At 36.9% G+C, this 23,070-nt stretch overlaps 1 protein-coding gene across 1 annotated transcript in view; it reads left to right on the top strand.

Annotated features, from left to right (window-relative positions):
* Positions 1–23,070, top strand: part of GABBR2 (gamma-aminobutyric acid type B receptor subunit 2) — a 458,172-nt gene that overhangs the window by 292,270 nt on the left and 142,832 nt on the right. Inside the window, exons 9-12 of the mRNA XM_066184941.1 lie at positions 4,842–4,922; positions 7,944–8,094; positions 8,588–8,720; positions 20,620–20,727. Coding sequence (XP_066041038.1) covers positions 4,842–4,922; positions 7,944–8,094; positions 8,588–8,720; positions 20,620–20,727 — 473 coding nt within the window. The remainder of the gene's footprint in view (positions 1–4,841; positions 4,923–7,943; positions 8,095–8,587; positions 8,721–20,619; positions 20,728–23,070) is intronic.

The following is a 23,070-nucleotide window of genomic DNA, read 5'->3' as shown; positions in this document are numbered from 1 at the left end:
TTTGTTTCACCTGTTGGCAAACACTTTTCCAAAATTCTTCTGAGATCTGATGACTAAGTATTCCCTATAGCTGCCAGTAGTCCTGTTGAGCTGTGATGCATGAATAAGGAATAATGCTCAAAAACGAAATGGTTCTGTTGTAGGACAAGGTTTAATAATATTGGTTCCTGAGACAGGCTGCTGAGTGCTGATTATGCAGCAAGGTTTTCTAAATGGCTAAGCATCTAATCACTCCCACTGAATTAGCATAGTTAAGCAAAAGGGGCATCTGGAAGACAGTGGGAGAAGGGATTGTTAAACTGATGTCAGGGAGGGTTTAAGAGAGTACAGTGATCATTTACTGTGTGGAGAAGCAGGAGAGGCTATATAAAAAAAATTGAAAAGCTTTTCAAAGTGGAGTCATGGAGGCAGCACCTTTTGCCGGCATGGTTTTTTCAGAACAAACTAAGACCTAGATATTTTTTGGGCTTTCAGCTATATGTAATATTATTTTTCTGCTACTTCTTAGTCAAGCATAGCCTGTGTCCTCTAGACGAAAAACCTCTGTCACCCTCAGTTAATCTGGAGAATAGTCCACGCTAAGTTTATTAAATTTACTTTAAAATTCACTTTGTACTTGTTGGAAAGCGAATACTAATCACTTGCTCATGTTTCTCTTTGTAGTTTGCATGGAATTCTAAGTTTATAAAGAGCTGCAGTGACATAACAGTTCTTAGTACTGTCAAGCTATGGTAAGCTATTATGAGCTTTGAAATCCTTAATCTTCATTTGGAGCCATGTGCTTTGGGCCACTGCAATGATGTTAGGGCAGACATGTGATTTGGCTTTATAGTAGCATAGATATAGTTTTTACATGAGTATATATCCAAGCAAACATATAGGAGTTGATGAATGGATATGCAAATCAATATGCATATTTTTTAAACTTTTTTGGATACAGTGGTTTTTCAGAGGGGCCTTTATAGACATAAATTGTACTGGTGCTTATACTGGTTTAAACATTTTTATGTGGTCTTAGCTGCATCACCATGAGGGTTATTTGCAGTCAGACTGACAGAACTGAGGGTGCTATTAGCTTTAGATACAGTGTCATTGAAAGCTCGACAGCACTGTGTACATGGAGGAAAATAAAGGAAATCCATCTGTCCCATATTTTATGCATTGCAAGTGCATTTCTCTCATCCTTAAACACTCTCAGTAGAAATTGTCTTCATAAAGTGTGAATAAATACACTTTTAAAATGTGGTGAAAATAGAAACTATGGCGTGTAGTGAAAGGAACAGAAACTAAGCACAGTCTCATCTGGAAATTCTCAGTGTAAGTGGGTAACAGTCAAACTAGCAATCATAATACTGCTGTGTAATTTGGTAAGTTTGTTGTATTCTGCTGATATCAGTTGCAGGATTTTTTTTTTTTTTTTGCTTTTGTTCAACAATAACATATATAACTACCTGATACGTTCTTGAAAATCCTCTGTACTAACTTTGTGAAATGTGAGCTAGTTAATTAAGTGGTAGTGAGTAAATTTGTGTGGAGTTACTTAAAGTGGGCTATAAAATTCTGTAACAAAATACGTAGAGAAAAACATTTCAATATACCCTTAAGAGCATCTCATTCTTTGTTGGCAGAAGGCTTTCATCTTGGCCATATAAGTAATCTATTCTGTGACAATTAATCAATAACAAGGATTGTTTATAATTCCATGAGAATTATAGGCATAATTTACAGTCACATTTTTCTGGGCCAGTTTTATCTGTGTTGGTTAGTTTTCATACTTTGTTGTCGCTCTGTGAAAGAACAGCTCCAGATTTAAGTTCTGAAGTTTCTCCGCTACTGTCATGGTACTGACAAATATTATCTCACAACCCCAGTACGTTTTCACTCATGTTTTTCTTCTGCATTTTAATGTGAGTTTCAATACAATATCTCTATTATGATTATCTAGTTAAAAATAATAGAAGCACTACAGAAAGAAGCCAACATCATATCTGAATATTCTGAAAAGCACTTTGTTGGTGTGTTTCTTTGAAGGAGTTCTACTGTCTCCTGTGCTTTTGTTGTTGAACACTCAGAGGTTTTGACAGATATGAACTATATTGTACAAATACTATACTAACTTTAATAATTCAGAATTTCCAAAGGAAACTGAAGGAAATGGCATATAGAAAAGTCAGCCTGCAGTCCCCATCCTTATCTGTATTGACCTGGGGAAGAGAGAACCACAGTCCTGTCTCTTTGCTTCCTTTGATTAATATTTGGAGGTGGCTCTGTCACTGATCAGCACTTGAGCTTGGGGATCTGAATAAACAGCAGCTGTAGTTGTCCTTGCTGGGAGAACAAAAGTTCCCAAAAAATCCTTTTTTGTGTCTCCCCCTCAGCACCCCTGTAATCACACTATAAAATGGATAGAATATCCTTCTTCTCAATAAAGGTATGTTTTACTTCCCTCACAGACTAATTTCCACAGTTATCACTACTTTAAAATATCAAATATCTTTATGGCTCTTCCTGACTTCAATAAAGTGTGATGTGTCCTCTATGAACTGTCCTTTCCTTTTCGTAAGGAACAAGGCATTGATCATGTGGTTGCCTAGTAGTAAATACTGGGGGATTTTCCACACATTCTTGGGTTTCTAAGTCCAAAAATCTTGCTCTTCAGGCTGCTGTAGAAGCTTGTTTCTTCAAATACTGAGCTCTGTTCCTGCAAGGGCTAGCTCCTGGTACCCAGGCTAGCTAGTTATAGGGCAGGCACATTCTCAGTGGTACTTCACCTGTGAAGGAAACCATGTAAGAATTTATAAATGTTGAAAAGAAATGGCATTGTCTGTCACATGAAATAATCACTGAAAAACTTCCTTAATTGCAGTACTGTAATCAGACCACAGATTTACACTGGGTTTTGTGTATGTTTCTCCACCTGTTATATGCTTCCCACATCTCATCTAGTCCCAGTAAACTCTCCATACAGAAGTGATTGCAGAGCAATTGCTCATTTCCCTTCTATGCTCATCAGAGAAATGAGGCTTTAGCCTGTTGCTGTGAAGCTGGGGCTAGACCAACACCAAGGCATGTGTCATCCCCTTTTGGTGTCAGGAGAGGCTGTGGACTATCTGGTATCTAATATGTCCACTGTATATCAATATGCATCCTGATGTTTTTCTCTCTTCTCTCTTGGTTGTGTTTTGATGTTTTAGATTTACAGGTAACTGTTGTCATGCCGCAAATAAAAATGGAAGTAGATTGGTTCTGGTTTTAGCATCAATCATTTTAGCCTTTAGATGACTACTGGGAATATTTTATTGTTTAAGATTGTCAAGAATTGATTCATGTATCGATTTCACTGTGACTGTTCAGTCTGTGACAGAAATTATAAACTTATGTTCACTTCTAAGAGTATATGATGCCATGTGGATGGTCTTTTCAAACTGCTGCTGGACACCAGGACATTTTTCTTTTATTCCAAACAGTTTTAGGTCCATCTAAGTGGGTCATGCTCATGGGAAAGGCAAATAAGTCTTCAGAACTGCAAACTCCAGCTCTTGATGGGTGTGTAGTAAATGCCTAGGACCCTCTGCCAGATTTGCAGCCCGGTCTACAATTTGTTGTAGACAATTTTAACAATATAACAATACATATGACAACCTAACAATAAAAATAGTGGTTTGTGTTAAGGAAACTTTTGCCTCCTGTGAGCTCTCAGATCAGTATTAGTCAGACTGTAGATTTTACTAAAATGGAGCTAGCTGCTCTATTCAGCAGAGCTGAACAAGCAAAATCACTTTGAGTGAGAAAGGAGAAAAGGTTAATGTGAAGCTGTTGGGTGAAATACAGTCTTTCCAAATTTGCCATCTAGCTCAAGATCATCACCTCCCAAAATCAATGTCACAAATAGGGTCATGAGCTCAGAATTTAAATGTAAATTGGATTGTGCATGCCCAGACAGAAAGGCCTGAAAGAAATTTTTGTCTCTGCTGAGCTGGCTCTTCAAAGAAATCTTTAGCCAATGGGCCTGTGGCTTGTAAGTCTCATCAAAATGTAAAACTTTTAGTGTAAAAATTATAATTCAGTAAGCTCCTGCACTTCTAAGCCATACCAAAATCTCGACAAAAATAACAGAAAATAACTGATGGCAGATGTCATCAGAAATGTGGGATAAATGCATGTCAGAGTTCTAGTGGCCAAGGCAGCAAACAAACAAATTCCTCTATCTGCATATTCGATTCTGTCAGGTACAAGATGGCCATAGTTGTGACAACAGTCCCAGAATACCAGATGAGACCTACTGCAAAATTTCAACTCAAGTGCGCATTGGCTTTAATTATGTAACACAGTATGTTTTGCAGTCAGGGTACTAATGAGTTGCTAATTCCCAGTCAGAGTAAGAGATTTGATTCCCAGCATATCTGCTAACTAGCCAGTCTGCTCCATACTGGCTGGAACCTGCCACCATGACTCTCCTGGGAAATACTTCACAAGCAAGATGTCCTAGATGTCTAAATGGGAAGGGAAGTGTGATTTAGCTGTGTTTGTTCTCCCGGTAAAAATGTCCCACATAGTGTGAGCAAGTAAGAAACTGTGATTTTTAAGCTGGAGATGACTGTGTCCAGTAACAGTTTCCTGATTATGTAAATGAGTTCTTAAAAATGCTTTACATTCCTTTCAAGAACCAGAAATGTTTCTTTTAATGATGTTAGCTGTCTGGAATTCTGATTTAATTATTCATGCCCTATTCTTTCATATTTCTTTTCCTTTTGACGTACTGTCAAAAAAGAAAAAATCAGTTAAACAGTTGAGAACATGTGAACTGCCATAAACAATCACTCTTTTTTGTTTCTTTGCAGAACAAAAGGAAGTAAAGGTGGGAGAATACAATGCTGTGCATGACAAATTGGTAATAATCAACAACAGCATCAGGTTCCAAGGTAGGAGACAAAACTGGAAAGAGGTGCAGGAGTGACATGGGTAGCTGTATGTAGTTTGTAAGACTGTGCGCTCTTAAAACTGTTCTAGGATTTTTAATATCAAATGCTGTGACACTGTAGAAAAAATGCTTTAAAATATAGAATTCTGATCAGAAAATTGCAGTGTTTTGATATTGTATACTTGGTTTTTATTCCAATGATATGGCAAAATCAAATGTATATGTGTACACAGATTTTTTTTGGTATTTCAAGAAGCAGGTTCTTCACCAATGAACAATGTTCTATTTCATCCCCATTTCCCACTCCCCCAGTTCCTCTCACCTGAGGAATGCCCCCATGTTCTGTGTTTGCAGGTACAAGAAGGAAGTAGTTGTTTTTCCTTGGGAGGTGTCTGTTAGGTAGTTATAAAATAGATTTTCAAAATACCAAGGCTGGCTTTAGCATGGCTTATAGGAAATGGGGTCAGAGAGGGTTTTCACACCAGCAGCAGACATACAGCATTTCTTGCTGTATCTTCCTGCCATTTTTTATCCCATGCTGCTCCAATATCACATGGGGACTTCCTCGGCCCTCAAGCAGCTGCTATGCAGGCGTACTTGTGGTTTTCAGAGCCCATTGTCATGGCAGCCAGGTATGAGATGAAATGAGTTTTAAGGGTGTCTCCTGTTGAATATAGGCATATACATTATTTTGAAAGCTTATTTTAAGATTTAATCTTAAGCTCTGCTATGGTGCAGTTCAGTGAGAGAAAGTGAAGTCAGCTCTGTGAGTTCTGTGTGGTTTTCCCCTGGGAGTGGTGAGGTAGATGAGTATCAAGCTGTTGTACTGTTGTACTCTACTACACCTTTTTCAAATGTCCCAACACCCAAGGTTTGCATGAGCATGGGTGGAGTTTCACTGCAGTGATCTAATTCATGACTACTTGTCCATCTCTTGGAGCTTTCCACCTTTCCTTTTGATATCCCTTGCTGGACTTAAAAGTACACAGATACACAACTTTTTCACATGTCACTGGGGAATGAGGCTTTGGAAATGAAGAGTGCAGAATCTGTCCCAGTTGCCGAAGTCTGGGACCCAGCAGATTACTTTTACTGCAAGGAGGAACTAATGATGTAGTTTAATACTGATTCAGTGCAATTAATTTCCAGAGAATATATGAAGTATGAATCAAGTTACAGGAGACAGCATTTGTTCATAACTTCTCACCTTTGGAGACAGTACATGCTGGGCAAAAGTCTCTGTACAGTCTTTTTTCAGGACAAGACTGCTAGGTCTTGTTCTGACTACATCTGAAAGTTATGGTCTTTCCACTCATAACTTGTCTTATGGTTGTCTTAAGATGTACTATGTGACTCACAGTGAATCTTTCCTTTGACTCATCTTAGCTTTTCATTGAGACAGTTGGATATTCAATGTGGAGGATGCTGACTTCCACTCAGTATAAGAAGCCTGGTAACTTTAAGTAATTGAAATAGAGTGTAGTAAAAATGTTCCTGTTTAAACCATTGCATAAAATCCCACAGCAACAGGAAGCAACAGGATTGAATGACCGGTGCACAATCAAGAAAATAATGTTTGTAGATTCACTGTTTGTTTCTATTTAATAAATACAAACCATCAATGTACTCTGTAGAGTGTAGAAAGAGTAGGGTAAAGTTTTATTTTTTAGTGTTAGTGCTTTTAAATCAGACGTGTTTTATTGGTTTTTTTGGCTTGTTACTTGTCTGATTTTATTAATTGCCATACACTGCAAATACAAGCAATGTGAAGGAAAAGAGGAAAAATCTCAGGTACTTCCCTCCAATATTAAATCAACAAATGGTCCCTTCACTGCCACTTTTTTGTAATCACCTAAAAGAATTCTTTTTTTCTGAAAAGTTGGGCATAAAGACCAAAGGGTAGCAAGTTTCCATGGTCTGAATAGTTTCAACCTAACTCTTGAAGGTAAAACTGTTTTATTGTGCAAATCCTTGAATATTCTTTTAGGTGCAAGGCAGATGAGTGGATGCAAAATTTAGCCATGGCAGCTGCTAGTCAGGTACTCAACAGCTCCACTTCTGCAAAGGAAGGAACTGCTCAGCCCTGTGGCCCTTGTAGCCCCATCGGAGAGCCGATGCGAAAGGACATACTCAGGAATTGTAGAGCACGCAAATCTGTTTCTGAAGGAAGACAGTGATACAAAAGGCCTTTTGCCAATCTCCTGCACCAAGGAAAAAATTAGTAGGCAGGTGAAATGGAGTGTGGAAAGTCAGGGATGCAGAGTTTATTGCAGTTGTCGGAAAGCGTTTCTCCTCATTAAACCAAGAAGCCTTTAATTAGTTGGAGCTGACTGTCGATGAAGTACACAGCTTTAAACATAGTTTTTAAGTTCAGACATTCAAATCCACATCTGCAAAGTGGGTCTCTCCCTATAAAACCTTTGTCATCCATTTTCCCATATTCTTCCCTTCTGTAGAATCCTGAAGGCACCAACAACTCTCCCTTCCCTCCTCCCAGGTCTTCCTCCATCATGCCCACAGCCCAGGACCACATTTCAGCCCCAGGGCCATCAATCCCTGTCCCAGTGATGCTACACTAAGGCTGATCTCCAGACAAGCTGTCTGAATTTTCTCTGGCAACAACAGTGGGCACAAATACAATGCTTTCTCTTTTCTACTTATTGCTCTGTCAATTGTTTCAGAAAAGCATAACCTCCTGGTAAAATTTACGCTCAAAGTATGCATTTTTGTGTTTATTTACTTTAAAATGAGGCTACTTAGCATGTATGGGGTTCTGCACTGGAGTTTGGTTGTGTCTTTTCTTCCAGTGAGGATATTTACCTGCTCCAGAAATGCAAATCTTCATGTCAATCAATGTGACTAACATATGTCTGTCAAAGTCAATGATTTCATCAACTACTGATGTGATTCACAGTTGATAAGTGTGCTAATTCAAGGTATAGTACTTAGGTGAGGCAAAGTTTCTTGCAGAAATTCTGCATCTGGTTGAGCTTTAGCTTTTTATTTCTTCGTGTAATTCTAGGACTCGAGCCTCCAAAGGACAAAACCATTATACAAGAGGAGCTGCGCAAAATCTCCCTGCCTCTGTACAGCATCCTGTCTGCCCTCACAATCCTAGGAATGATAATGGCCAGTGCTTTCTTGTTCTTTAACATCAAAAACAGAAATCAGAAGTAAGACATTCATGTTACTTTTATCACAAGTTCTTTTGTATTTAATGCTGTGTTTGTAGAACCAGTTATGTATATAAATATATCTATATCTACATATATATGTAAGGAAAATGTAAAACTGTGGAAAGGTGGTATTTTAGAACTATTTAATTGAAATCACTGGGTAATATATCCACATTGAAACAGACTGTATTTAAGTTCTTTTATACTGTCTGAAAAGTGTAATTTTCTATTTTATGTTTGACGGTCTGCTAATAACATTAACCCTAGCTAATTAATACATCAGTAAAAGAGGAGGTCTTTTTACTAAGCATTCAAAAATCTGAAACAATGCTAAACTACATAAAACACCAAATACTATGCATGCCTTTAGATTTCATTGGGTTCTAGAAGAGTTATCTCTTTGCCTGGTTACAAAAAGCTCTTCTTTATTGCTCTAGTATGCTAGCAGTAATCTTTTCCTTTTTAATGCACTATCACCTTTTGTCCATAGACTAATAAAGATGTCCAGTCCCTACATGAACAACCTTATTATCCTTGGAGGGATGCTTTCTTATGCATCTATTTTTCTTTTTGGTCTTGATGGATCCTTTGTCTCCGAAAAGACATTTGAGACACTTTGCACAGTAAGTAATTCTGTATATTCTAGTTCAATTCTAGTCGAATTCAGTCTTAAAGGAAACTTTGTGAGAAATGCAAGCGGAAAAATTCAGTAGCTGAATGTGTCATTCCGTTAAATCACTGATTCTTGTAGTTCTTTCCTGGCATATTTCCTGGCACCAAATTGTAAAACATGCACAGAGCTTCATTAGGATGGTGGTTGTTGTTGTTTTATTATTGATATTACTATTATTATTATTATTATAATAGAAAGCTTCAGATGCATTGGGATTTGACCTCAGACTGAAAGGTAGATGTATATTCTTGTTTTGAAATCATATCTAGAAAGGTGATTTACTAAGGGTTGTGTTTGTAGCTTGGAAACTTGTAATACCTGTAAAGCTGCTGTGTTTTCTTTGTATGTTCCATATTATTTTAAACTACATGACTGCTGCTTATCTAGATCTCTTTAGTCACTCTCTTTGGCCAATTCTCCAAAGACTTCTACTACTATTTCCAGGCTACACAATAAATTCTCACAAGCCTAGATCCATATAGAATATATTCTAGTTAAATGAAAATAAGCAACTCTGAAGCCAAATTAAATATGTCCACCTTGAAACTTGTCTTAATTGTTCCCTGTAATATGCACTTACTCTGAATTACAGAGATCTTTTAAAAGAAAGGGATAGGGCAAGAACTTCACTGCAAGGATACTCCTTCCAGAAGCAGTACAAAACAGCATTTAAATTTATCCAGTATCTTCTGAAAAAATTCTAGGACTCTGCTTCACCTCTTACCTAAAAATGTCACACTCAGAAGTTACCTTCACTATAATTTTGATTCTTCTTCACATCTCTAGAAAGTTGCAGTTCACAGCACCTTCTTCTTTAGGAGTCTGAATTTCTGATGTCATGAGTGGAAAGAGAGGAATTTTACTTCAAGAGGATAATTCAAAGCATGAAAGTTTAATACCTAAAGGTAGTTGATGCAATTATGTCCCAATATATAAACTGAAGCCCTCCATACTGACAGGAATCCCTATAAAAGTGAAACACCACGTGATCTGTTGAGTTAGACCATTTCAAAACACTGGAGATTCAAAACACTGGAGATTGCACAGCACATGCCAAGATAGACTAGAAGACATACTATGGGTGAATGTATTGTCTGAGGAAAGTCTTACCTTCCTTTGCTGGGCCTGGACACAGCTGTATTTCAGACACTTAAACTTCAGCAGCAAAGGAAGGGAGAAGTAAAGAACATCCAGTCTTCCTACAACTACAGCTGTAATTCTCAATACAGCTAGTAGAAAGAGATGCCTTAAAGGCTTTAGAAGGATGATCCTGTCCACTTCTCATAAACTAGTCTATAACTCTGTGAATACAGTGGAGACAATTGGAAGTAGAAGATTACATCATCCATTTTTTATCCAGGAATTATGCCCTTTTTTGTGAAATAGGTACTGATGGAGCAGAAGTGTCATTAGGAGTCCATTGTTGATGTCAATCCTATTTTTTTTCTCATCCTCCTTTGCAGAAGGATCTAGTGGCATGGAGCACAATTTTTAAGCCTTGATGTCTGCTCAGTCTTGAGGGGCTTGTATCCAGAGCCCCTGAGTTCCCTGCCAGGCTGCAGGCAGGGATGACTGTGTGACTGGGCTACAACTCTCCTCTGGAAGCAGCCATGCACTGCTGAACAGAAGGAAAGTGGGAACCAGAGATACTTATCAGCATCTAACTGTACTAGGAAACAGATTTCCAACCAAATGTAGCTATGTATGACTAAATTTGAGTCCTTTTTTACATGTGAAATGGCTCAGTCTTAACTTTGAAAAATGAACCAATGTCCAAAATCCTGTGCCTCTGAGCTAGAATATTTCTTCTATCTGATTTTTTCTCCAATCTGCCTCTCAAAATGTAATCACTAGTCTTATTTTCTAAATGCAACAATATTTTACTGTGGGCTGCTTATTTTGTCTAGCCTTACATATCTCTCCCTTTTATTAAAATTTATAACTGTAACATTGTGTTAGGTCTGTTTGTCTGCCATAGAGGGATAGATCTTCACTTGAGTAAAACACTTACTTGACTTAGGTGACCAATAAAAGAAAGGAGTGGGGGAGAATGCTGTGTCCTAAACCCAAACTTTGATTAAGAAATATCACCTCGTGCCTTAAGCAGAGATTTTTTTTTTTTAACATAGTTAAATGCCGTATAAACAGAACAGCATCTAAGATTTCTTGCTCAGTCTTGGCTTTCCAGGTTTTCAGTTCAGTACAGAAGCATTTCTGATTGGGTTTTCCTGTGCATGGCAACTGATGTATCTTATGAACCCCAGCTCTGTCAGCAATTAGTGCTACAGGCATAGATGCAACAAATCTTTCAGTAGCCACTATAAGGAAGGGTTTTTCAACATCTACTCATTGAAAAGGTTCTTTTAAATTTTTTTCCTCTGATTATATTCTCTTAAATGGGATAGCTTATGCTTCTCTTAGATATCATTTCTACATGGCTACCATTCACTGTGGCAATGCACTTTTCTCGTATCTAGAAAACTGTGAATTAGTGCTGAGAAATTCATAAATATGGGAGGCAAATATGCTTACCTGTTGAATAACCCTTCTCTCTCTCCTCCTCTCGTCAAAACATCCACCAAGTGCTGGGTACAGAGTATACATTTGGCTCCATGTCACGAACATCGCAATTCCCATGTGGGCAATATGCTTAGTGGTTTCATAAGGTCTGCTTACAGATAACCAGTGCTTATAGGATCAGGCCAGGACAAATCTCTCTTCATCATCCATCTCTCTTGAAATGCGTGATTTTGATTACTCATTCTAGCCATGAGAGATTAGTTTAAAACTCCCATTTTATTTCAGACTGTGGCTTAGTCTTTAAAAAAATAGTTACAATTGAGAATGATCATAAAAAGCCATTGAGGCAAATCATCAGGGTATAACAACTGTATCTCAGATACAGCGAAGAGTCATACGTCAATGAAGGGAGGTATTCTTTTGGAAGGGAAGTAAAAGTTTTCATTCAAGTTTTGTAAGCACATGCAAAACTATAAAACTGTCATTAGTGTTATCCCCTGTCTAAGCCAAATAATCACCCTTATTGTCTTCTGTATTTCAGAAGTGATGAGAACTCACCACAGTAGCAGTATATACACAACAGCCAGTGTACTTAATTGGATATGTTATATATGGTCTTTTTTAAAATTTCTTACAATTTTTGACAAACTTATAGGAAGTCCTTAAAACTTCTGTGTTTACTAAGGTGTTCCTGCTGCAGCAAGGGGATTGGAAATAAGTGGTCTTTAAGGTATTTTAAAATCCAGGCCATTCTATTATTCTATCCTGACAAATTCAGGAAAAATGGTTTCCAAATTGTAGGTATTGCATTCAACTCTGTTGGGTTCGTTTCCTCTGGAGCATGTTGTTTGTAGTGCTGTTTGGAGGGTGAAATGCTTTGCGAGATCAGCTCTCTTTTTTCTTTTCTACAGTTTATGTTTATATGTGGCATATGCCTAATGCTATAATATTCCAAGGACACTGAAACATGACTTACACCAGAATTACACTAGTAACACCTGAAAGGTTCAAAGGATTTATTTACTAAGTTTTGCTACCACTTTCCACTCTGTAAGGCACTGGGTGTAGGAGGAGGTGGTCTGTTAGTCATTATGCTGAAACACAGAAACCAGTGTTAATTGTAGTTAAGAGTCAGGAAAGCATTTTAAACATATAGTAAAATTATTTGATGAATAAGGATATTATATGAGTCTTTAAAATATAAAATGTGGACTTTGTGACACAGTGATAGAGTTCCCAATTGGTTCCCAAACACACTGATTTTTATCTTGGTATGCCCATTTTCTATGGAAAAGTAATCAAGTATATTTCAATACATAACAATTCTGTGCTTTCACTGTAAGAACTTGTAATAGCAAATGTAGCATAATTTAGTTCCATGTCAGAATTAGAGATTAGGTACCATATTTTATAACTCCAATTATATGGAATTAAAATTATCCAGACCAGTGAGTTCTGAGAAAGTGGTCAGTGTATTATTGAACCATTAGATCATGTCTTAGTTAATAGCAACTTTATTGGTTGCACAGAACAAGAAAAAGCAATACAATATTTCATTACATCCATATGTATGCCAAAGTACAAAGTGTTTCAGAGAGAGAGACAGAGAGATTGAGAATGATTTGTCTTTGTTTTTAATCTCAGAATCACCATGGTATCATAGCAAAAAAAAAAAAAAAAACAAACAGAGAATTTAGAAGTAAGGGTGTGAAATAAGATGTGATGCCAACTGGAAAAATGCAAGCAAATGGAAACATATTTGATAGCAGTTATTATATGGAAGAGAGAGACTCAAAATTAGCAGTGCTGGTGACATATCCTATGAATAGAGTTTAAGATGACATACTAAATAGCGATACTTAAAATAGAGAGAATATTGGATAAGATCATAACGCTTAGACTTCTTTAATACATTCCACTGAGAACTTCATGATTTACATTTAAGATGAGTAATGTCTTTCCAAGTTCTAACTGCTATGGAATGTAAGACTACTATGGGCCTGAGGATAACCATTGTCTTCTCTGTTATACATCTTTCTCAAATAAGTAAATCTAATTATTAAGTTGGGGCCAAATATGTTTTAAGTATTCTACACTGCTCCCACCCATGGTTCCACAGAAAAAGGCCTGGTTCATGAGGTATTAGTGGAGTGATGTGTAGCAGGACTTTCTCCTGGGGAGTGTGGTGCACTGTGTCATTGCAGTGATTAGGAAGGGGTAATTATTAATTGAATAATTAAATATAGGGTTCATGCTTTGATACGAGATACCTATTCTGCAGACAGAAATTATCTTTCAATATTCTTTAAATTCCAAAGTGTTCTACAAGGGTGTCACATAAAATATAAGAGGATTTGAGTCTTGCAATTAACATAGGCACTAAAATGAAGCCTGCTTTTTCTTGTTCATCTCAGTAGTTAACATAGTTTAAATGCATTGTCAAAGCCAAGCAGTGTTTTGGCTTGGATAAAGTAAAAAAACAAAACAAAACAAAACAAAACAAAACAAAAAAAAAAAAAAAAAAAAAAAAAAAAAAAAAAACCCAAGAAACAAAGGTTTGAAGACTTTTGCACACCACAGGCTGTGCTCAGGCTCTTAGATTTCAGTTTGTTGCTCTCAGCAATGATGTGGGCATTTAGAAACACTGTACAGAAAGAAGAAACCAAACAGTGGAGTGGGGTGGAGAGACAGAAAGAGAAAAGGAGAGAGTACAGACCACTGACAAGGTCCGACTCTACTACAGTGTGTGTGTGACTGCCCAGAATTAGTGTTTTTCTCAGAAAAACATCTTGAGGACATGTGCATTCATGGCAAGGGTGGATGTCATAGACCTTATATCTTCTCAAAGGTTGATTTTAAAATGTGACCTTTAAATGTATCCAGATATTCAGACGCATTTAGTGCTTTCAACTAGTACTATTCCTAATTATGGGTCACAAACACTTTTGACTCTATTCCTTGCAATAATGTGAAAGGCAGGGGTTTTTTTCCATTTTTTAAAAATTTTTTTTTTAATATTCCTATGTCTACCTTGCTGAGAGAACTGCTAGGCAAGGTGGAACTCCATGCTCCACATTTCATCCTTTCCAGGGAAATCCTGAAGCTCTTAAGGGTGGGGATTGCAATGTGGTATAAGAGTGGAGAGACATCCTGCAAAACACATTAAACAGAGACTTATAGACTGTAGTGAGGAACAGGCAGAAAGAGACAATTTTGAGCTCTTATGGAATGGGTTCCTAGGGATGGAAACAGGCTGCAAGGTGAGGGGGATGGTGGGCAGTTTGCCAAGACTCCAAACGCTGGCTGAGTACAGCTCTAAAAGGAGGGACTTACCTCTAATGGAAAAGGAGGGAGAGAGAGAAAATGTATGAACTTTCTGTCTTTTAATTTATTTCTGCTTTGTCTTTGCTTGTCACTTTATGTTTACTCTGTTTAACCAATTTTGAGGCAACAGACTGAAAGGAAAACATGTGGGCAGCACCACCACTAAAGCCGTGGCTTTCTCTGTAGGCAAGAGGCATTTGGACTAGACCCTGTGCTACCAAATAGCATGTGGCCTTGATATTTGGATAGTAGTTGATGATGTGATCCTTATTAATGTGCTTATACGCTTCAGGCATTCCCCAAAACTCATGGTTTTTAGTTTGTTGTAGGATTTTTTTTTTTTCTGGTGGAGAGGGATGTTTCCTGTCTTTAGACTTTATATTTGCCTAATTCTTGTGCTCAAATTGTTTAGTTTTGGCCAGGAATTTAAAAGAAAATCCAACAGACAGACACTGAACTTTGATTGAACAAAGGATTTAGACCTCTAATCTATTCCTTTGTCTCTGGAAACCAGAGCCTTTGTTTGTGTTTTTCATCTGGCCTTTTTAATTTTGTGTGTATTCTTCAGTTTATTTCCTACTTAATTGTTTAGCTGTTAATTTTCATCTCCCTTTTCTGTATAATCACTTCCATAATTGTTCTCACTGTGGTTCAGTCTGAGACTGATCTCACTGCTATTTAATTCAACAGCAGTTATGTTACTGAGCTTAACATGAGCCTGATCAGCTTCTATTTTAGTAAATGACATTTTCTTGAGGGTAAAGAAAAAAGAGTACAGACAAAAGTTATAAGGCTAAATAGATCCTAGAAACAAAATTATGTCGTATACTGAAGCAAATACACCACAACCTTGCCAGAGATTTATTAAGGTAATATTTTTAGAATGTTTTCCTCTCCTTTAGTAGAAACAACAGACAGTTTTTAAAGCCCCCTTACAGAAACAGGAGAAATGATAACATCTTTTACACTACCCATAGATTAACTCTGAAAAATGATCTAAAGGATATTAAGAAATCACTACAGGAGATCTCACAGCATGCGATGAACCTCTGTATTTAATTTATGTGAAAACAGCAGGATTCAATTCTCTAACATCATTGCCACTTATGTTTTACAGGAATCTGCTGGTGCCACAGAAATTCTAAAAAATTATCTAAAAGTCATAAAAATTTGTCAAAAATGTCTGATATAAATGAGAAAAGTATAATTCAAAGGGATGAACTCATTCTTTGGGGTCTGCTTGTGCTCACACTCTCAACTTTGCCATCCAATGCTCTCCCATTCAAATATTTGTTATTTAAAACAAAAATGTCACCTAGAGAAGCGATAGGAAGTTTGAAGCTTTTAACATAACACATGAAGGTTCTTTGAGCTGATACGTAGGCTTCTTTATTCATCACTCTGTGTCTTTAATCCCATCTCCTTTTTTCACTTGAGACTGGCAAACTGGATTAACATAGCATTAACAAAGCTGCAACACGAAAAAACAAGAGTGTGTAGTATATTCAGTTCAGGTGGTTATATTTTTTTCTTTCAATTTGACAAAGCAGTAGAATGCATCACTTCCTTGATCAACTACATTTGAAGTTGCTATTACCGTTTTCATTAACTCAAGACCTTCCCAGGCATTCCTTGCCAGATTGTAACTGTGTGGTCTTCTGAATGCATAGGCAGTGGTGGTCAAATAAAGGAAAACAATGGAACTTCTTGAAAAATGAGAGTTTTAACTTTTCATTAATTCAGTTGATTTTCCAAGATAACCTTATAATTTTATATAGAAATGTAATTATACTAAAATAAAATATTTAAAATTAATTCCAATAATATTGTTGTTTATCTGAAAGTTAGCAGCACCTAAAATGTTGGATTTATTTGTAAGCTTCATTCTTAGAATATATAAACAGAGATTTTTAATTCTTTATTCAGTGTTTCAGGCACTTTTCACCACTTACTAATTTCCCCTTACTAGCTCATTGTTCTCAATAAGATGGCTTCTTTTATTAATAATGAGTGGTAATATCAGGTAAATTTTATGTCTGTTACACAGATTTATGATTAGTAACCACTTCACCATTCCCTTAATGAGATGATGGGAGAGGCTCAGATAGATTTGTGTGAAGATATCAAATAGCAGCAGATATAGACTAGCCAGCTAAAGCTCAAGATTGAGAGGAAAAAGGATTGAATTTAAAGTAATTTTACGTAAGATTCTTAACCTATATGTGCTTATTATGTGGAAGAAGAATTGTCTCCCTCGAAAAAATAAAAGGTGTTTAGCACCTTATGTATAGGTTAAAAACAGAGGGGGTTTACTGCCAAAGGAAAATAAAAATCAATGCTCCTGCGAGATGTAAGGAACATCTTGTTCATAGATGCAGTGACTCTTTAGCTGAAATATACCATATTTAAATGTTTAGAGTTTAGTATTTGACATAGGTAGGGTTTTGGGGTTTTGTTTGTTTGTTTGTTTGTTTTGTTTTGTTTAAATAACAGTCATATCTGTTTCAAGTCTGGAACATTATCAAAAAGATCTCTTTCTTTGTGGAGATACTTTCAGTGTTTACTTTTTGTCAACTGTGATAAATGTTTTCTAGGTTGTTTTTTTTTTTAAATTGTCACAGTTAATGCACCTGTAAGAGCTTCTATCAAGTAATTTAGAAAAAGCAAAAATTCCTACATGGTGTTTTCAAAAATACACCCTAAACCAAAATAGTGTAGTACCTAAAAAAAACCAAAAAAACCCAGACACAGGAAACTCTATTTTGCTATCTGAGAAGGAATTCTTGATTGTTGTGTAGGAAATTATATAATTTCCTTTGACACTTGCATGGCTGTATTTGAATTATAGAAAACAGAATATTTGTATGACGTATTCAAATAGTCAATACATCTTATTTAAAAAAAAAAAAAAAAGGAACCAAGCCATATAAGCAGAAAGTATACCCTAAAATAATTGAAGGCATCAAGAATTTTGTAATGACTTAACCATTTAAGAAAAAAATAAAGAATTTTTTCAGGCCTTGTGTCTAGTTAGGAACAGCTATTTGAATACAAGTTCTTGTCTGCTAAAGAGACGTTTTCCTGCTTGTTTGGTGAGTACTGAAGGAAGGGTGGTTTTCTTCAGTTTCTGGCAGAACACATTGTTAGAAACTTCCAACATGAGAGAATTACTTATCAATTGTATAACATCATAGTCATGCTCTTCAATTACTGATATTTTTATCGTGTTCTTGCAAATGAGTAGGACATGGAGGTATAATACATTTAAGAATATAAATGACCAGAAATAAGAATTTCAGAGACTTTGCTGTTTTCTAAATTTTTCATTTTGCCAGCTGCATTAATGAATTATAGCAGACAAATTTGAGGTCATTTTCTTCAAAATTAAAAATTTATTTTCATCTGAAACTTACCATCTCCTTAGCAACAATGATCTCATTTTGACAAAATCCTAGTATATTTAAGCTAGAATGTTTCCAATACAGACAGTAGTTATGTTGTTCTAATATGCACAATCCCAATCGGGAATGCATAGAAGTTTTTTTAATCAAACATGCTAGAAATAACATTTTTCTGAATATTGAGTTAGAAACATATTATGAGCATAATTGAATTTATTAGTATTCCCAAGAGACAATTACTGTTTCAGTGAGAACAAAACAGAGTCTTATTAGAGACATGAAAATACCATGTATCTGTTTGCCAAATATACCACTAAGCTGTACACAAAAGAGCTGAATACTTATTAATAGCAGCAAAAGGATTGAATGCTAAGTATGTTTATTGATGTGAAGTCAAAAAAACTGTAACTGGCTAGTATGAACATGATGATGTGAAAAGTATTTTTTAAATCCCTCAGTTGATTTAACTGTGGTTTTACTGAAGCATAATGCACGTGGTTAATCAGCAAAGATGGTGGTTAATCAGCAAAGACTTGAAAAATATTGAAGTTAAAAATAATGCCTTGCTGGCCTAAATATCTATTCCTTTTTTTCTATTTTTTTGTTTGTTTAGGGGTTTCTTTTTCAATATTACATTCAAGACTGCCACAAAATGGCAAAATTCCTATAGTTTGACTCTAATCACAGTTGTTTTACTGGCTTTATTAATAGCAAGATTAAGCAGCAATGAGTCAACTTTACATTCAGGGTCAGTATCAGCAATGCAACAGATAAACCACAACATTAAATGCCACTAAGTCAATAATATATACATACAAATATCTAAACAGTTTTCTATACACTATCACTACATTTTCAATGTTAAGACTCATGGTAATATGTGTAGTTTTCATAGACTTCTAGAATGGCTTGGGTCAGAAGATACCTTAAATATCATCTAGTTCCAATTCCACAGCCATGGGCAACAATGCCACCCATTAGACCAGGTTGCTCAAAGCCAAATCCAACCTGGCCTTGATCACTTCCAGAGGTGGGTCATCCACGACTTTGGGCAACCTGTTCTAGTGCCTCACAACTCTCATAGTGAAGAACCACTTTTCTCTTACTAATTCAGCATTTTGGACATTTGTCTTATTTGTTTATTTTAAGGATCTGCAGTAATTTTATTGCTTTATCAATAGTTTTTGAATAAGTACGTATTTTTTCTCTTTTCCCTGCCTTTATACCTGGTCACTAAACACTATTAAAAATCAGAGGTTTCTTTCCACAGAAAATTTTGTGCAAAAAGATCATGTTTTTGCATACAAAAATGGAAATTCTGGAAAAGTTTGGAAAGGCAAAAAAATAGATAGCATGTATTTAGACACGAAACATTTAGATTATTCCTAAGGTTTATCGTAGATGTCAAGTTTTGAATTTCACTAGAATACCAAGTAAGTAGGTGATGTTTCTCATCAATATGCATATCCTGAAATTACAAATTAAAAATCCCAAACTCTCCAAAAGTTGGTTTGTAATGAAAAGCATTGCCTTTAGGTTCTCTAAAGAGTATTTCCCAAATGCCTTCTTAGAACATCCTAGTTTCTCTAAATCAGATTGGGTTTTTACATCACAAAACAGCTCTTCTAGCCAAGGATGCATGGTCAACATGGCCAAAAGAAGGCTGCCGTTCCTTTTTTCTAGGTTTCCTTTCCCTGAATTTAGCCATTGTCTCTCCCCCAGTGTTTTCATCTGCAAGGTAGAGTACTTTGGATTTTTGCTGCTTTGTTCAATTTCGTGCCGTCTCCCTTGTGCGTGGTCTCCGCTGGCGCGTGTGGAGTCTCCAGGAGGATGAGATTAATCCTCCTCCTTGTGATTTCTCAGGCTCTCAGGTTCAACTGTTGACTTCCAGCTCCATGCTGTGCCTCTCAAACGGTCTTCTACCTGCTATGCTTTGTAGTCTCTGATCCATCTTTGGGAAGAAAATGTCCTGTTCAGGGAAAAAAATCTTTCGAACAGCCAAACCTGCATGGCAATGAAAACAGAAACTTCCAAGGAATTAGAGAGGGCTCTGCAGAGCTTACTGCTACTGTGAAGGTCACTGTCCTAGCTCAAAACAATTCTGAAAGCAAGGGCCTGTGTGCAGGAGGCTATGGGCAGGGGAGGAAATGCTCAGGTTTTTCACTGAGTGATGCGTATCTCACATAGTACAATCTTATTTAGTCTGAATTACATCTTTATTTCTCTGTTCATTTCTGTTAAAAATGTTGCTGTTAATATTAGCTCCCTGAGTGCTTTTTTAGTCTGTCTCTTGAGTTTCTCCTCTGGTTCTTTCCTCTATCTGCAAAGAATACAATAAAAGTTAAAAAAAAGCGGAATATTTTAAGAGATTTATGGGTTTATATATGAAAGAGATAGTGAATTCAGCATCCAGATTTGTTTTAGTTAGGGACAGAATGGACAGATGAGTAAAAAAGCAAGCAAGCAGTGAATGAGAAATTGCTAAATACCAAGTTTTCTGAAGTTCTTGAGATTTTTTTTTATCTCAGGGTCTTGACAAAAAAGTTGTCTGAAATTATGATATCTAAGTAACTTTGTCCTTTTTTTATGTATATACATTTTTAGGTCCGAACATGGATTCTTACAGTGGGATACACAACTGCATTTGGAGCAATGTTTGCAAAAACGTGGAGAGTCCATGCAATTTTCAAAAATGTAAAAATGAAGAAAAAGGTGAGGGGAACTAAACTCTTTTTTTGTTGACCTGTTAATACAATTTTCTAATTGTTTTCATACCTTTCCTGGATGGCCATAGCTGTGCTGACTGCTCATGTGTCACATCTAAAGATCCTGAATAGTTTGATATTTGGGCTTTTTGGTTTCTTGTTTAGTCTCTGAGAGGTGGAGTCAAGCATTAGCCCTCCAGTCTTTATAATAAGAGGTGGACAGTGGAGTTGGCTATAAAATGTTGCAGTGGGTTGAGCACTGGCTAAACGTCAATTCACCCACTAGAATTATTTACTCCTTTTCTGCTGTGAGATAGGATTAGGAGAAGAGCAAAGCAGGTTCAAAACTTTAAATGGCATAAAAAACACTTTATTAACAGAACTAAAAGAAAAGAAGAGAAAAAATAATAAGAATCAGAATTAAACCTTCAGAACACTCATCCTACCCCCACAAGCTTCTTTTGTTTCCCACTGACAATGTATAGAGACAAAACTTAGGACTTAGGTCAGTTGGCCACCTCTAAAATAGTCTTTCATCAGTTCTCTTAGGGAGAGGAGTCTCTTTCGCTATGGCATTGAGTCTTCTCTGCAAGAAAACAGTTCTCTAGTGACTTCAAATCTCACGAATGGCGGCTGCCCAGAAATCTGCAATTGTGAAGTGCCTTCCATCTCATGCAGCCTTCCCACAGCTGTGTTCATGGGCCATGTCAGCCTCATGGAGTACCATGTTAAGGATGAGCTGTTCAAAGCAAAGGTTCTATTCATCTATCTCTAATCTCTAATCAGAGATCATCTCTGGGAACAGAGGTCTTCTTTCCCTGGGGGCAAAGGGTCTTCCTGACTCTCATCTCTCTCTCCGTTCAAGGTTCTCCTGAGATCACAGCTACTTCAACATTTACTTGCTTCAGCACAAATGCCTTTTCTCATATCTGCAATTTGAACACTCCATCTTCTCATACTTTTTTTCATGAATTAAAGGGATATTCCAGTCTACCAAGTCCATCACCATGGCCTTACAAAAGCATTTCAGCCTAAGACTAAGGCATCTGCCCATTCTCCTCCCATCTGGGACTTGACTCCTCCTTCACTGACCTTGCTGTCTTCATGTTTCTCTGCATGTCTTCACTCTGTCCTTTTCTCTCACTTGAGAGAGAATCAATGTCCTGCAAGTTTCTTCTGTGCGGTGAAAGAGTCAATATCTTGCCTGAGGCCTGCAGATAGTCATGATGGCCGAAGCAGTCACAGTGATAGTTTCAGGCTGCGCTGGGGGCTGTGCCAGGATCTCAGGGGCCCCTGGGCCAGAACGGTGGCAGCCACTCTGGCCACATGGCTGGTCTCAGGCCCGTACTGTGTTTAATTCCAGCCGCAGGTCGGCATGACCATGCTGGGGGAGCAGGGGGAACGGCAAGGTGTTAACAGCCGCTGGGTCCTGGCCCTTCAGCGGGAGCGGGCCAGGCTGGCCTGTTACCTGTTCCCAGGCTGGAAGAAGAAGAGATCTTTCCTGGGGTTTGTTATTTTTTAGTGTGTGTATTCAGAGGCATGTTCAGCTTTCTAGTGTTTTAACAAAGTGCCAGTATTCAAAACTTGTCACTGATTGGTTCTGTCAGGCATGGAGGAAACTGTTAGCAGCTTCTCTTAGAAAAATCATTTCTGTGGGTGGCTTCTTCTCTCCTCACTAAATGTCAATCAATGCTAAACCAGCACAAATGTCAAAGTGAATTTTGATCTCTGCTCCCTCTTAGTATGTTGCTTCAGCATCCAGAGGTCTCCTTCTGATAGATTCATTCAGTGAAATGTTTTCTGATTATGTCTGTCTGAGACATGGGTATTACCTATGAACGTCTCACAGAAGGGTAGGAGGAGGCAAGAGAAAGTGCTGCTTATAGCTTCCAATTTCTAATTATCATTGAAATTCCATAAGTTTACTCTAAGACTGATCAGAATTGAACCACAATAGTTGTCTCTGTCATTTTTGGTACAGCACATTTTCTGTAAAGGATTAGGCTCAGCTTAAGAGTAGTGCAGCTCTTCATTATATTTTTTTCCATTAAGCTTCTTTTCATACATGAAGTACTTTTTATCAGATGATTTTTATTAAAAAATTGGAGAAACACTGAATTGAAAACATGTTGCTGGTAAAAACATTAAAAGAAATGTACATGAAACAGAAAAACAAAATATTTTTATCGAGTGAGCAGAAGTGCCAAGTGCATTTCCTATCTGAATAGTTTATTCTAATAACCAATAAAGAGTTATATATAACCAAATTAGGTTGACCAATGTTCAAAAACCTTGTCAGATTTCTCTGTTTTCCCCTATGTGTGCTCATAAAAGAACCCTATTGGGGTTT

Source organism: Chamaea fasciata, unplaced genomic scaffold (genome assembly GCF_029207755.1).
Source record: "Chamaea fasciata isolate MVZ Bird 193981 ecotype frontalis unplaced genomic scaffold, bChaFas1.0.hap1 SCAF_1, whole genome shotgun sequence".
NCBI classification, from domain to species: Eukaryota; Metazoa; Chordata; class Aves; order Passeriformes; family Sylviidae; genus Chamaea; species Chamaea fasciata.
The sequence above is the reverse complement of the archived record's forward strand: the minus strand, read 5'-3'. Positions and strand labels throughout refer to the sequence as shown.